This window comes from Cicer arietinum, chromosome 7 (assembly GCF_000331145.2).
Source record: "Cicer arietinum cultivar CDC Frontier isolate Library 1 chromosome 7, Cicar.CDCFrontier_v2.0, whole genome shotgun sequence".
In the NCBI taxonomy this organism is placed as follows: domain Eukaryota; kingdom Viridiplantae; phylum Streptophyta; class Magnoliopsida; order Fabales; family Fabaceae; genus Cicer; species Cicer arietinum.
Window position 1 is genome coordinate 6,997,244 of NC_021166.2, and position 15,894 is coordinate 7,013,137.

The following is a 15,894-nucleotide window of genomic DNA, read 5'->3' on the forward strand; positions in this document are numbered from 1 at the left end:
TTGAATAATACAGGTCACATGATTGTGAAATATAGAAACAATGATTGCAAAATTCAGGAGCAACTTCTTCTTCAACATAGGCGATCATTTGTTCTTGAAATCTCAAAACTGTGGAGTACATTCTCTGTTTTTCAAACTTCTGCCAAGAACGTTTTCCGTTCTGTCTTTGTATTTTTGCTTCCTTTTCAAATGATCTTGCTTCTGATTTATAGCATAGTGTGGTCATTGATTGTTGTATTTGATAATCTTATTCATAAAGATGCTATCTTAAAGATGTAATAATCATTCTCTTGAATGATTGATATATGATACATTCCTTTTGAGATTACTTCATTATTGAGTGGATACTTGTGCACTTTGATGAAATGAATGGCTTCTTGCTTGTTCGCTTATGCAATTCATCTTCCTTAAACAAAACTCAAGTGCAATCATTATTAGACCACCATTCATAAAATTTAATCTTTTATTTCGTAAGGTTTGTTGTCATTAAAACATACATCAAAAAGACTTTTGCCTCAACATGGATTTCAATATTGTCACAAACAAATTCTAAAGGTATCTTCCTTGCACGAGATCAAGAGAGATCTTCACAAAAAATAAAGCTTGATAGATACAATATGAGAATATGATTATTGAAGTTTGATTAATTCTAAAACAAATCTTCAACTAAATTTTCTAGAATGATAATGTGCGAGAATGTCCAGATAGAGCTTGAAAAAATCTCCTTGAATCTTCTGAACGTATTTTCCTTGCGCGTGGTCAACAAAAATCCTTACAAAAAATAAATTTTGATAGATATGGTTTGAGAATATGACCGTTGAAGCTTGATTAATTCCAAAACGAATCTTCAGCCAAATCTTCTAAAAAGATTATGTGCGAGAATATCCAAATAACACTTGAAAATCATTCTGCTTGAATATTTTAAGCGTATTTTTCTTATGCGAGGTTAACAAAGATTTTCACAAAAAAATAAATGATGATAAGTATAGTTTGAGAATATGACTATCGAAGCTTGATTAATTCCAAAACTATTCTTCAATCAAATCTTCTATAATGATTATGTACGAGAATATTTATATAACACTTGAAAATAATTCACCTTGAATCATCTTTCATACGCTTGTTTAAGAGCAATGGAAACTGATCAAAATATATTCTTATAGATAAAATAATTTTCACTGTATAATTATAGATAAAATTATGACCGTTAAATATGGTTATAGATATAAAAAAAAAAAAAAAATACACCATATACGAAAAGTTATATCTATAAAAAATCAAAATAGATATTAAATTAATTTTATGTGAATCTTTAATTTTTTGAGAGAAACGTGTGAATAAGTACTTTTCTTTTTTTAAAGAAAATCGTGAATGATTATTTTTTTCGTGAATAGTTACATAATTCGTATTGATGTGTGGATTCTTTGAGTAATATCTAATTTTTTTTTCCTAAATCTTCTTAATAAAAGTGACAATCTTTGAATTATCATTTAAACAGAAAATTAATTAGTTATAGTAACAACAATATTTTGGACTTTGGTCATGGTCAAACTATGCTCACACCATTAATGCAAAGCTAACCGATCAGGTATTCTCATGATCTTCAATTCTTTCCTTCTTTTTGTTTTTGGTGAAACTCATGAATTCTTCCCATACCTCCTTATACAGACCGATTTTTTGTTCTTTATTTTTTACAACAATAAACTCCGAAATTTTGATTTCTTTTACAAAGTTTTATTTTCAGCTAAATAATAAAGAAAAAAAAAATAATATAAAGGAGACGGATGACACAAGGAATAGAATGTTTATAAGATGTAAACAGTTAATTCCCACCCTAACAAGCTATTCTTAGCCAGTTGGCAGCTTGGCAATCAAATTTCAGCTTTGTATAATAAGTTTCCTTATTTTAAAATTTCAAAAAAGATAATAATAAAATTATACCCTAATTTAAAAGTTAAATATAAATAAAATTTTATAAGAAACAAATACACACAATGACCATGATAATCGTTAGGCAAATATAAAAAAAATAACAAAAAAAGGAAAAAATTCTGCAACAACCGCAAAATCAAAAAACAAGGAGAGAGTGAAAAAAATATAATCACAGATACGAAAAGATCGTCTTCTCAATCGGAATAAGGTCACTCAATTTTCTTCTCTTCCTTTCTCTCATGCTTGCCGTTTTTATGTACTATTTCAGTTTCTCTATTCTTCATTCCTCCGCTTGATTAATTAATTATTAATAATTAATTAATCAATTATTGTTATAATCATATTTTTTTTTTATCAATGAGCTTTTGAATTTCAAGTTCAGCATGATAATTTGTTCGTCTTTATTTTTCTGTGTTTTGTTGCTGAGAATAATGGCGGAAACAGAATTATAATAATTTTATCAGGTTCTATTATTACCTGATTTATTTACTAGTATTTATGAGGTTTTTCTCATTATAGGAAAAAAAATTCAGAGGAAAAGTAAAATAATGAAAAAGATAGAACCTTGAAACTTGCGTAAAGCACAGTGGATCGGATTGAGCATTAAAATGTAACGAAATCGGTTTATTGACATTTGTTCTTGTTTTGATCAATAGCACTTTTTTCATCACTGATTGGTTTGTCTTTGTCTCTGTTTCATTTTCAATTATAATACTGTTTTTATTCGTCGCCTATTTTGAACATAAACTGTATCTTCTTTTGTTTGGTTTTCTGTTATTATTATTATTTTTAAAAATTTTCAATAATCAAAAGTTTCTACTTTATAATTGCATCAAAACTGTTTTTTTTTTCCTGGTCATACAAGTCAAGATCTAAATCAATTCAAAGTAAGAGTTTTGGAATGATGTTTTTTCTTATTACCATTATCTGTTATTTGGTTTCTCGTTAGTTTATTGTGTCTATTCTATTTATTGATTGCTATGATCGTCCATTTAATAGCTTCTATATGTTGATAGTGATTAGAGGTTAAATTTTAATCTTGTTTTTCCTGTTTTTGTTGCTGATTTCTAAGTAGATGACAAACATTATTGTCAAAGTTAGATATTTTGTCCTGTTTCTTGTTTTGATTATGTTTTTGAACAGAAGGTGACTGGATTTGAAATTTTTGCAGAAATATATAACTGATCATGAGATTCAAGAAAGGGACTAAGGTTGAAGTGCTAAGCAAAGCTGAGGTGCCTTCTGGCTCCTGGCTATATGCAGAGATCATCAGTCGTAATGGACGCCATTACAATGTTAGATATGATGGATATCAAAGTGCTACTGGTGAGGAAATCGTGGAGCGAGTATCCAGGAAATCCATAAGGCCGTGTCCGCCTCCACTTGAACTCGTGGTGAATTGGATTCCAGGTGATATTGTAGAAGTCTACCAGAATTTCTCTTGGAAGATGGCCTCAGTTTTGAAGGTTTTGGGGGAAAAGTACCTTTCTGTTAGGCTACTTGGATCTTCTTTGGAATTTCAAGTGAGCAAATTTGACATCCGGCTGAGACAGTCGTGGCAAGATGACAAGTGGTTTGTGGTTGGAAAGGTACTTTTATTTTCCTATCTGAATCTTTTTGTTTCTTTTATATTTTGTAGCGATTGACAAGTGTCCTTGGCAGTACATATGTAGTTGCAGATCATATGTCAATTTAGTTTTTATTAAGCTTTTAAAATTCTTTGATTGAATGTAATTTGTTTGCCAAAACTAACTAATTGAATTTTTTTTTAAATGGGATTTTGCTTAGGTTGTTTGGTCATGTTATGCTTTCAATATTTGTGGTTCTTACTTTCAAATTTTTCTTCATTTCTCCTTTTTTGTTTTTCTTTAACAAGCTTTCTAGAGTTTTTCTGTGTAAATGTTTTTGGATCATACTATGCTATTTTATGTTTGAATATGTATTTATCCTTCTCCCATCTTCAGGTTTCTGCTAGCTGTGAGAATGGACAACGTTTTGGTGCTCCACTTCAGAAGATAGCTACAAAGACAAAAATGTCAGTTTCCAATTACTATTCCAATTATTATCAACCTGAACATAAAGAACTGGATATTCTGGAATCCCGTCTTGTTTCTTTTAAAACATTGAAACGAGGACGCCATTCACAAGTTGAGGCATATGCTGAACCTCCGCCAAAGGTAAGAACAATTGAGAATGAAGGCAGATGTTACAGAGCAAGAGTTAGAAACTCACCCACGCCACTTAAACATTTACATAATGTGAGTTTTCCAAGAGATGTGCTAGCTGAAGAATGTATGCTTGCTTCTGTATACAACAGAAAAACTTGGATTTCTGATATAGACATAGAGAGGAGGAAACAAACTGCTGCTGTGGGTTGTTCATGTGGAGACAACTATCAATCAAAATTTGCTGATAGCGTTACATGCTCTGTTGGTAGTTGTAGTATCAACAGCATGAACTCCTATAAATTGCAATTTCCAGTATCTGCAGATCCATTTGAAGTAGAGAGTCCATATAGTGATGCTGAATCTGCCTGCTATAGGGGATATGCGGAAGGGACTTGTTTCTCTCCTACACAAGAAAAATTGGCTGCAGAAATTCATAGGTTAGAGTTACAGGCCTATCGTTGTACAATTGAGGCATTGCATGCATCAGGACCTTTAAGTTGGGAACAAGAAGCGTTAATGACTAACCTCCGTCTTACACTCAACATATCAAACGATGAACACTTAATTGAGCTAAGAAACTTGATTTCTTCTGAAAATAGTATTCCTTTCAGATGACAGAAATTTTTCTCTCTTCAATTTAATATCTTTTCCTCAAGGATAGAGTTCCATAGTAGTTTCTCGCTAGCCTCACTCAACTGTAGAAGAAAGATGAAATATTGCTGTCCTTCATTTATGTTTTATGATTTAGTAATGTAGATGCTAAACTCCGTGAATAAATAATCATTTCTGAAATCTTTTTAATCTGTTCATTTACCTCTCAATTCCTCCTGTTGGGCTTTACTGGTCAGACATGATATTTGAAATTACGTGGCATATTTAAATTTATCATTGAGGCTCAATGATTAGTATGCTTTATGCGACTTGTGTTTGTTTGAAGTTTTATGTTTCATGCTAAGTTGAGTTTAAAGGATGTTTTGCATTCATTTCAGAGCCCTATAATTAGAAAAAAGCTTTTGTTTGTTCTAAAATTGTACATACAAGCAACACCATATAGGAGACTTACCTTGTGTAATACTTGTCTGCTACTCCACAATTTGAAAGTATAAACAATGTCATTTAAAGATACTAGTAATGCTTCCCCTGCATTTTCCAGGGCTGAATTTGAGGCACATAGATGTTGCTTCCAGATAGATGTCTACAGATGATATTGGTGCTTTCCACCTTTCTCTTGATCTAGACAAGGGATGATATTTCTATTATGGCTCTTGATATGCCAACACTTTCATAGGATTGTGGAGTTCTTACATTCTTTCATTTCAGGCCTCATGTGAGCCTCAGGTTTCTGTTTTCTGGAAGGATGCATGCTCAGAGTCTTGTGGCTACCATGGGGTGACCTTTTATGTGAATATATAATTTGTGTGCTCAATCTTTCCATATTGATTCATGTCTCACTAACAATGTTCCGCTATTAAAAAATCACTGTTATTTCATATGCATACACTCACACACTGAATGCTTCACATTGAAGTACAGTAAATGGTAAAAATGTTATTAGTGGACAACTTTGGAATGCTAGGGTAGAAGAACCTTGCAATGTGCATAATTATAATGGGTATTTTATGTATTGCTGAACATATGATGTCGGTATGTCACAAACAAATAGTAACATAAATCAGTAGTCACAAGGTGAAAAAATAGCACTTTTCGATTGAAAAATAACTAAAAAACTCAGGACAAATCAGTGACAATTGCAAGTTGAAAAGGATTTCTGATGTGGATACCCAGCCATGGAAAAATTTCACTTTCTTTAAAATTATTAGCACTTTTGTGATATTGATCGATCAATAGGGTTATCCTTTCTGCCATTGCTTCTTTGAACAATGTAATAGATTTCCAATTCTTATGCATTTGTACTTTACAAGTAATGTAAACACGTTTTCGTCACTTTGTGGTTGTAAGCTTACACATGAAAGTTGTCATTGGTCTGCTGCTGCCTGATAGTGCATTACTGCTCAGCAATGATCAAGTAGCATAAGGTCCAAATGGGTCTTGGAAGAACATGGCCACATTAAAGCCAGAATGACACAAGGTAAGGTTATGTAGGCATACCCTAAGTAGTGATTATTTAGAGAGAGCATGTGCTTTTAAAGAATATATTCCTCAGTTGACCAATTCTGAGAAACATGCATATTTGACTACATAGACTTTATACTCTTTATTGGCATATCAACTTTTGATGCTAGTTTTTCATAATGCAAAATTTGCACAAATGCGATGATACAATACTTAAAATTTAAAATATGTTTCCCGATGTTCTTGTGGTTGACAATTATATTCGACGCTGATGTTGAGGCTAACTGCCAGTTTTTATAAACTCTGAATATGTTATAACTTGTTCTTGCATGGATGTATACATACCACATATAAAACATCAAAAACTGCATGCAAATGTCCAGCACTTTGGAGGACACTATGCTATTTGGCTCCATCCACTGTAATTGTCTCCAAACAAAAAACCATGTTCCATTGCATGAGAAATCTGATACCATCTGGAAGAGAAGAAATCCAGTCATGACCGGCCAAGCCAAGTGTATCAAGCCCATGAAATCTTTTTGTAGCCCAGATGGACTTTCGGGCCCAAAGCCTTCTATCTGACATTACTTGAATTTCGCTATTATATTATTCTGTTTCAAACAAAACGAAATTTTCGACTGAATTATTGATACAATAGCTTCATATTTGGAAGTTTTATACATGGATTGCCATTACTTGTTATAGATATTTCATCTGTACTTAAATTACCCCAGGTTGTTGTATATAGATAACATTTCCAATATCAAAAACAAAATATCCCTAGTGATTTAACCATTGAGTAAACTTTATCATAATTCAAGCATCAGTTTTTTAGGTAAAGGTGTGGGGATAAGGACACTTTGATGAGAATGGCATGAAACTGAAGCTAAAGTGACTAAAACCAAATTCGGGCTCAAAATCTTGGTACGTAAAAATATGATTTGATTGATAGTTGCTCGACTAGCTTTTGAAATTCTGGTTGAAAACATTCCACTTATCAAGAGATGTAGCTTGGAATATAGGCAAATAATTGAAAAGATTATTATAGAAAAAATAATTGTCACAAGAATGAGAAGTTTCTTATGCAATGCTATGAAGTAAGGTTAACGCTAAGTATGTGCAGACTGATTAGCTAACAACAATTTGACCCCTGATATTTTATACACACATAACCCCTGCATTGTCAAGTAAGTGGTCTATATTTAATTTAGACATAATACATCCCCGAAATCTTTTTTTTGTTTTTTTTAATGAAAGTAACAATTTGGTATTTTATAGGGTTTTTATAATATTTAGGTCATTTAAATTTAGTTCAGTTTACGCCTAAATTCTTTAATATTTATTTTTTTATTTAGTTATTTAAGTTATATTTTGTGTATATCATTAACCTTTAAGTTGTATTATAAAGAAAAAAATTAAATTACTAACATATTACTTTCGTTAAATATAAAAGATTTGAGAATGTACTTTGCCTTAAATTTATTTACATTTATTTTGTTCCAACTAAATAAACTTAGTTAAATATATTGCGGCTTTTTCAATTGTTCTCTTTATGTTGATAGAAGATACGAAAAATATTATTATAAACTCACACATAATAGTAGTGTTACTAAAAAAATGGTTAAATGGATTGACCTGTGGAATCAATTCGTATAATCTATCATTTATTTATATATATATATATATATATAGACAAATTACAAATATAATGGAGCTGACTTATTAATAATGGAGCTGACTTATTAAGTTAACTTTTTATTTTTCAAATAGCTTTACTTTTTTATCTTATAATTTTAAAAGTTTTTAAAATACACATTTTAGATTAATTAATTTATAATTTAAAAATATTTTTAATTAAAATACACATTTGAATTAATCAATTTAAAGACATTGAGATGTGAAAAAGAAAAGTTATTTGTTTTTCATTATATAAAAATGTTTACGTTCTAAGTCATTATAGAAAATTAAATTTGATACCCTCATTTTGACCTCAACTTCACATTTCTAAAAAACATTCAATTTTACCTCTATAATTTTTACTTTCATTGAAAAAAATTTGGGTTCAATTTATATCTATCAGTTTTTTTTTTCAAAATTTCCAATAGAAAAAATAAAATTTGAGAAAAAATTTTATCTATAAAATATTAAGTTTTCAAAATTTTCAATATAAAAAATAATTACTTTTTAAAAATTCTAGTAGAAAAAACAAAATTAAAAAATTTTGTTTACCAATTTTTTTCGTTTTCAAATTTCCAATAGACAAAAAAATCATTTTTTTAAATTTTTGGTAGGCAAAATAATTTTATCTACCAATGTTTTAATTTTTCAAATTTTCGGTAGGCAAAAGAAAATTGAAAAAAATTTGTCTACCAAATTTCTTGTTTTCTAAATTTCTGGTAGGCAAAATAAAAAGTTGAAAAAATTGTTTGTCTATTAAATTTTTTCATTTCTAAAATTTTCGATAGATAAAAAGTTGAGAAAAATTTTTGTCTATCAAATTTTTTATTTTTAAAACTTGTGATGGATAAAAAAAATTCATTTTTCAAAATTTCAAGTAAAAAAAAAAGTTTGAGAAATCGATAGTTATTTTATTAATTGAAAATTTTTAAAATAGAAAGAAAATTCGAAAAATAACAAATATGAGATTTAGGTCTAAATGTGGAATACATGATCCAATTTTCACCATTATTAAATGGAATAGATTGGCTTAACTAACCCAATTTGAAAATGGGCTACTCCTCTCTTTTTCTAAATTGTCAGGAAATTTTTATCCTTTACCTCTAAAATCTTATCTGCACCACACATTTAATAAAAACTGCATTTTATTTTATTTTTAATAAAAGAAAACTAAAAATCATATTTACTGGCAAATTTGTACGAAGATTTTCAAAAAAAGTAAGTTTGATTTTCATTTTAATTTGGACAAACTTAATTTTAATTTTTCTAAAATACTAATGTCTTTTGAATTTCAAAATTTATTTTTTCATAATACAATTTCCAAAACACATTGATGTCTGAAAAAAAATCAAATTGAATTTTTTGAAATATGCATCTTTCAAAAAGAAAACTTAAATTTGAGTTTTTAGAACACATTTGCATTCTTGAAAAATTTTAATTTTTCATAATATTTTTGTGTTCTAATAAACTTAAATTGGGTTTTCCATAACTCTGTTGGAATAGAAAACTTTTCTTTGGTTTTGTTTTGTTTTTTTGAAAAAAGAAATAAAATCGATACTTTGGGTAAAATGTGGATTAGATATGGAGATTGAGACGGATCAAAACCCAATACATATTTTTGACCATAAAAGCCCAAAACGTGTAATCTTCATTCTATACTAAAAAATAAAAGAACCTTTGTAAATAGTCTGCTCTTAGAAAGATGGAATTATGATTTTATAAGGTGCTTCTTCAAATAGAAAATTTTCTCAACAATATGACAATTTCATTTCATATTTATTAGCTGAATCAAGACAAAATGGAATAGAATGGATAAATGTATAGACAAATAGCTTTAAAAGACAAAAATTGATTATTATAGATTTAGGCATCTTAATTTATTACTATTTTATACCACTAAAATAATTTTTTCTGGGCATGTAATATGCATTTCATCAAAGTGTGGGGTATTATATTTTTAATAAAGTTTTTTTTTTTTTCTCTCAAAGATATATATTTTAGCCTAAAAATGAGAAAAGAGAAAATATTAAATGAATGATTCCCACATTTCTTCTAAGAACTTTATAAAAAAAGTTGACGAATTGAAAACCTACAAATGAGTTATGCATTAATGTGGCTCCACCAAATCCTCTACCATTGTCTCATTTGCTTCCTTCATGATTGGTATTCCCATGTGGTGCTGCCTCTCTCTCACACAAAGAGAGAAAAAGAATGAAGCCTACAAGTGTTAAGTAAGCAATTTAGAGTCACTCTCAACCATCACATGAAAAATATATATTAGTGAACAGGGAATTTAATTGTGAGAAATAATATGGGACAGGTCTTTTCAAAAATTGGCCCTATCTCCTAACATATACACCCCCATTCCAAACATGAGGCGCTGTTGAGGTTGATAAAGTTTTTAATATACGTAACCATCTTACTCTTATTATATCTTCTATACTCCCCTAGCTACTTTTAATGTTTGTACCTATAAATCTATATTATAATTGTATTTTTCTTATTAAATATATTATGTGTATTTCGGTTAGGTGAATTAGGTTTCATTTGTTTTTATATATTGAATTTTGCATAAATATTTTATTCTTACTTATTTATCATTTTTGAAGTTCAATACAAAGATAAATATTAATATCAAAAGTAACAAAATTAACTGCTTATTTTGGTATGTGTAAAAATCTCTAAAGTGATAAGTAAAAAAGAACATATATGAAGTATCTTTTATGTGTTTAAAATTGATAAATGATAACATTATTTTCATATTTTTTGTCATTATGAGATATTGATATTTAAATAAATTTAAAAAAGAATAAATTAATATTTAATTAAAAATTCAACATCTATTTACTGATAATATTAAAAAAAGAAACTATATAGCAAAATTATTTAGTGTTATAATATCCAAACACATACTCGAACCTTCAACTACCTTTCAATAATCATTCGAGTGCATAGTAAGTATGTGTTTTTAATGTGTTTTCTTTTTACCAAAGTAAGTATTTTGTTTTCTATGTATTGTGCCCATCTCCATACTTGTGTTTGAAAATACCCATCTCCATACTTCCTATACATTTAGAGGATTTAAGTGAACATATTTGTGTCTATTTTGACTATGAAAAAACTATTAAAAAAAAAAAACAACATATACCACAACTTAATTAAAATACGATTTAAAAATCCTTCAAATTAACTCATAAAATATTAAAAATCCAAAATATAATAAAACCATTATATATTACATATACATTATAAAAAACATAAAGTTGTATATATAAATAATAAAGATAGTTACATAATAATAAATATATAAACAAATAGTGATAAAGATATATCAAGTGAGATGAATTTTAATATGAGATGATGAGATGATTAAATTTTGACCATACAATCATACATAAATGATTATAATTGAAAGTATCAAATGACCACTTTAAAAAATCTATGATTTTTTATTTTAATTTTAACTATTCATGATTTGATTAACGACTAAGATTCACTCTTCTTACACTCTCATGGTAAAAGTTCTCACATTTGATATATTTCCTAAATTAATATACTATATGTACATGTAAGTGCAAGGCGAGATGAATATTTGCAACTGTACTTAATTTGACATTTAATTATACGAGCTTATACGATATTTATAGTGTGAGTAACGTTTTTATTCTATCCATTGCAGATATTTTTTTACAGGTGTCCGTAGAAACATAGTCTAATTATCATTCCTACATGGAGGTCATTGAAGCCTTAGCTTCTAACCTCAATTTGTTTTAGCAAATAATTTTTCACTACTTAAAAAAGCTTGTGATTTTTTTAATTATTTACTTTTAAAATATTTATCACAAAATTTACTTGTCATAAAAAAATATCAAAGCACCCTCATACCAATTTTTTTTTTCCATATAAGAGATGATAAATATCATAATAAATTTGTACACAACTGTGAGGTTTTGTGTTTGTATCTGAACCTACAACAAAACGTTCAATCCAACGATATCGACATTTACTAATTTAACTAAAACTTAAAATCTAATACCAAACTAAATTAACCATTTTAAATTTTAAAGATCAGTTTGGAATTTAATGTATCACGTTTCCTGGTTTTTGGACGAAATGTCATACTACGTAAATTGACATATTTTATCTCATTATAGCATAAAAAAATAAGAAATGTCGTTTTCTCTCTATTGTGGAAGTATGGCCGGCAGATCTACCTAATTCGTGAATACAAAAATGATAATGGCTTCATTACCCATTTCTTTGTAGTTTCTACTACTACTCATTGGTAGCAACTGATTCTATGGGATTGAAAAACTTTAATCTCACAAATATAAATAAAAGTCAAGTTCTTAATTTTTACTTGTTGACTTGTGACTAGAGTGAGTATATTAATCTAGCTAAGACATTGATAAAAAGAAAGCTTGATCCTAATTAAGTCATGAGGAGTTTTTGGCGATGATGCTTAAGAAGGTCATTGCTATATGATAAGGTGTAATTAAACAAAGAGTACACATTAGCCAGCTCAATTGCTTTGGCATGAGTGCCTAATTAGGAGACAATAGTGATTAGTTTAGTGAAGTTTTTCTTATTATTGCAAAAATACTGTGCTTAGTTGCCTGTCCCCATAGATCTTGAGCATTTACTTGGGATTTTAAAATTATTCTCCAATTTTTGGTTGAGAAGCAGAATAGTTAACAAAGCAGGTTAGGTTTGTTACAAAACATGAGCTGTCCATTTAAAATTATAATCAATCGCACTACTTATGTTTTCATATGTGGAAACGATCTTTATTTTAGATTTTTGTACGGAAATTATTTCTATGATATAAATTTTTAATTTTATAAAATTTATAATGGTTAAAATGTTATCGAATAGTATAACATTAATATAATTTAATCATTATTAATTACTTTTGTCATAAAATATATAATTCAAATGATATAATTATTAAAAGACTATTTACTTCTCTTTTTTAATAATAAAAGAATAATGTTGGAAATAATAATGTATAACTTGATACATTTCATGTGAAAATAAATTTTGTTAATTTTTTATTGATTGATGAAAGAAAGTCTTTCCTAACCTATAATGAGGAAAAGAGCAGTATTAGTATTGCTTAAGAAGCGATCTAGTATAATTCTTATTTAATATTGGAAAGAGATGCATATATTGCGATCCATATAGTATAAAGAATATAAATATGGGTGTGGAGAACTAAAATGTAATTGGAATGTAGATTTTGTCATATAGCAGAGCATAGGGGGGACATTGCTTAGATGTTAACGCGGATGAATGCTGAGACAAAGCGCATACGAACAGAACCCTCTTGTACTATTTTACCAATAAACTCTCACTATTATATTCATGGAGGGAAATTCCAAACAATTAGTTAAAAATACTATTCTATCAAAATATTACTAAACTACGTGAAACATTATGTTCTTGTTTTATGTGATTGCTATGCTCAATGCATTCACTGCCATTCCCAGCGTATTTGAATGCCAACTAATATTAAAATATTGAATTACTCTTTTCTTCTCATTATTTTATAAATAAATTCTATTTCTACTCTTATTCAGTTAAATACAATTGTTTTTTTTTTATTTCATATAAAATATATGTCAAATTTATTAAATTGTCAATTTTTAATTAATTTTTTTATTTTATTGCATTAAATATTATTTAATTAAATTAAGGGTATATTGAGAATAATAATATTAAATGGTTCAAAAGTAATTAACTTTGCTTATATAATGGCCAAATCTTTTTTTGCTATTATAACCAAAGGAAGTATAAACTACTATACAATATATATAAAGAACAATGATAATATGGTATATAGTAAACAATTATTTAAAAACTCAACTCTCATGTGGGATAGAGATGAGGCCTAAAATTAAAGATGGTTTATAAAAGAGACCTACCTTGTACTCCACATAAAAAAATCATGTAGACTATATTTAAATATTAATCTATTAGAGAAAGAGTGCTAAGTAATGTGTTCTTAGCATAATTCTCCTATAAAATAGTTTTAGAATGAGTGTCATTTTCAATATATAATACGAAATACTACTATTTTTCAAATTGTACTATTTATCTAGTTGATTAATACAACAATTGTTATTGATTTATTTAGTAAAATTACTGTTCACTTTTTTTCATTTATAATCTCGTCTTAGAGTGAAGTAACTTGGTACTCTTTTTGGAGGTACAAATTGAAATAACTTGGTATGATACACATATAATGAGGTGGATGGAATATAGTAAAATAGTATCATTAATTGTATAGTAGTACTATAATTGTAATGACACAATTTTCAAGATTAACATAAGAGGAATAATTGGCTCACAATACAATCACTCCTAGGATTTTAGAGGTACATTTTTGCAATTGAAAATTAAGGACACGGTACAAGGTAGTAAAATATAAAATGGGGCCACATGCTGCATGGCATGCTTTGGCTCCTTTAACAAAAGCTAAAAAGAACACTCAAATTAGAAGACAAGAAGATCTCCCCTAACCACATGCATCTTGGGGACCATCAAATTAGAGGCTCTCTCCTCCACTCCGGGGATGGGAAAGGGATGAGAAGATCCCAAAAAGCACTACACAAATTAAGGGATTACTCATTACTCATTACTCTATCTCTTACTTCTTACTACTAAATTACATCTCAAATGTCGCAAATCCCATAAGAGAAAAACATTAAACAATGCACTGCATGCTGGATTATTGTCCCCTTTGCTTCAAAAGAACATTTTGTGTCTCTTGCTTTAAATCATCTAGGTAACACAAATCTTACTCATCCGCACGACCCTTCAAATATGCCGCTAAAATAATACAAAGTTTTTTAGTATTACAATTAGTGTCATTTAGCAACAAAAAATTGTTTCAAATAGATGCAACTATTTTCCACTTTTAAATTTATGATTTTAAATAGCTCAACAACACCAATTTAACAATATTAATTTATTTATTATCTTCTTTTCCCTCTATTAATTTAAATCTAGCTAGCTACTAATGATTTAGATTTTTTATAATTTTTTCAAAGAATAGTTATTTTACTCTCTTTGTTCCTTTTTTAATTGTCCTTATTAGAAAAAATTTGTTCATATTAATATGTTGTATACAAATTTTGAGAGAGAGAGTATTCTAAATGAAATGTTGAGTTTGGTAGTACAAACGACATGTCCCAAACTATATTGAATGCGTGATGTTGGAAAACGGAGTTTGCACAGATCACAAGTGTAAACTGAATAAAAAAATGTCATGAGAAGGAACATAGAAACCAAACAACTATGGGGTTGTAGAATCTCTTACCTGTATACCATTAAATCTCTTAGCTCAAGAAAGTTTCAATTTACTACCATGGAATAAGAAAGGGTTCTAATGACATGTCTTTCTTGGAAAGTGAAGGACGTTAGTGTTGAGTCCTAAACTAGTTATAATTAGTGTTGTGTACTCATTAAGTTTTGTTCTAGAAAGTCGGCAAACACATCTATGGAGATCACTAAAACTACATAGGATATTGGAAAGCTAATAATTTTTCATCATGAAGGGTGAAATTGTGGGATATAATATTAACTAACCAATGCTTCTAGTTTGAGTTAGTTAATGATACATAGAGAAACTCTTGCCTGGTTACAAAATTCATATAAATGAAAAAGGTAGAGAGAGAAAAGAAAATTAAATAATGTTTATTTTTAAATAATTAAATGATATGTATTTATATGTGTGATTAAATTTTGTGTCTAAAATTGTGATCACTTAAATATTTTTTGATACAAAATTTATGAAGCTTTTTTGTCCATACAAGAGTGGTTTACCACTTCTATTTTAAATTTTTCTTTCACGTGTAATTGTTCTGATGCTATTTAAATTTAATTTTGAATAAATTGATTTTAATAGGAGTGAAACACAATAATAAATTTTTTTACAATAATAATAGGAGTGAAACACAATAATAAGATTTTAATAGGAGTGAAACACAATAATAATTTTGAATAAATTGATTTTTCTTTTACGTGTAATTGTTCTGATGCT

At 28.3% G+C, this 15,894-nt stretch overlaps 1 protein-coding gene across 6 annotated transcripts; it reads left to right on the forward strand.

Moving 5' to 3' along the window:
* The first annotated feature begins 1,518 nt into the window (after nt 1-1,518).
* On the forward strand, nt 1,519-6,967 carry LOC101494410 (uncharacterized). Of its 6 annotated transcripts, XR_012163835.1 has the most exons (5): nt 1,983-2,140; nt 3,104-3,521; nt 3,897-4,537; nt 5,254-6,189; nt 6,557-6,928. XR_012163835.1 is itself a non-coding variant. In XM_027337202.2 (4 exons), exons 2-4 carry the CDS (start codon nt 3,120-3,122, stop codon nt 5,303-5,305), a joined length of 1,095 nt encoding a protein of 364 aa, XP_027193003.1. In that variant the 5' UTR covers nt 1,983-2,140; nt 3,104-3,119; the 3' UTR covers nt 5,306-6,967. The 6 variants fall into 6 exon arrangements, 5 of the variants coding, with proteins under 5 accessions (XP_027193002.1, XP_027193003.1, XP_012573468.1 ...); XM_027337202.2 differs by having other exon boundaries at nt 5,254-6,967; XM_027337201.2 differs by lacking the exons at nt 1,983-2,140; nt 5,254-6,189; nt 6,557-6,928 and adding an exon at nt 1,519-1,588 and having other exon boundaries at nt 3,897-4,894.
* Nucleotides 6,968-15,894: the final 8,927 nt, after the last annotated feature.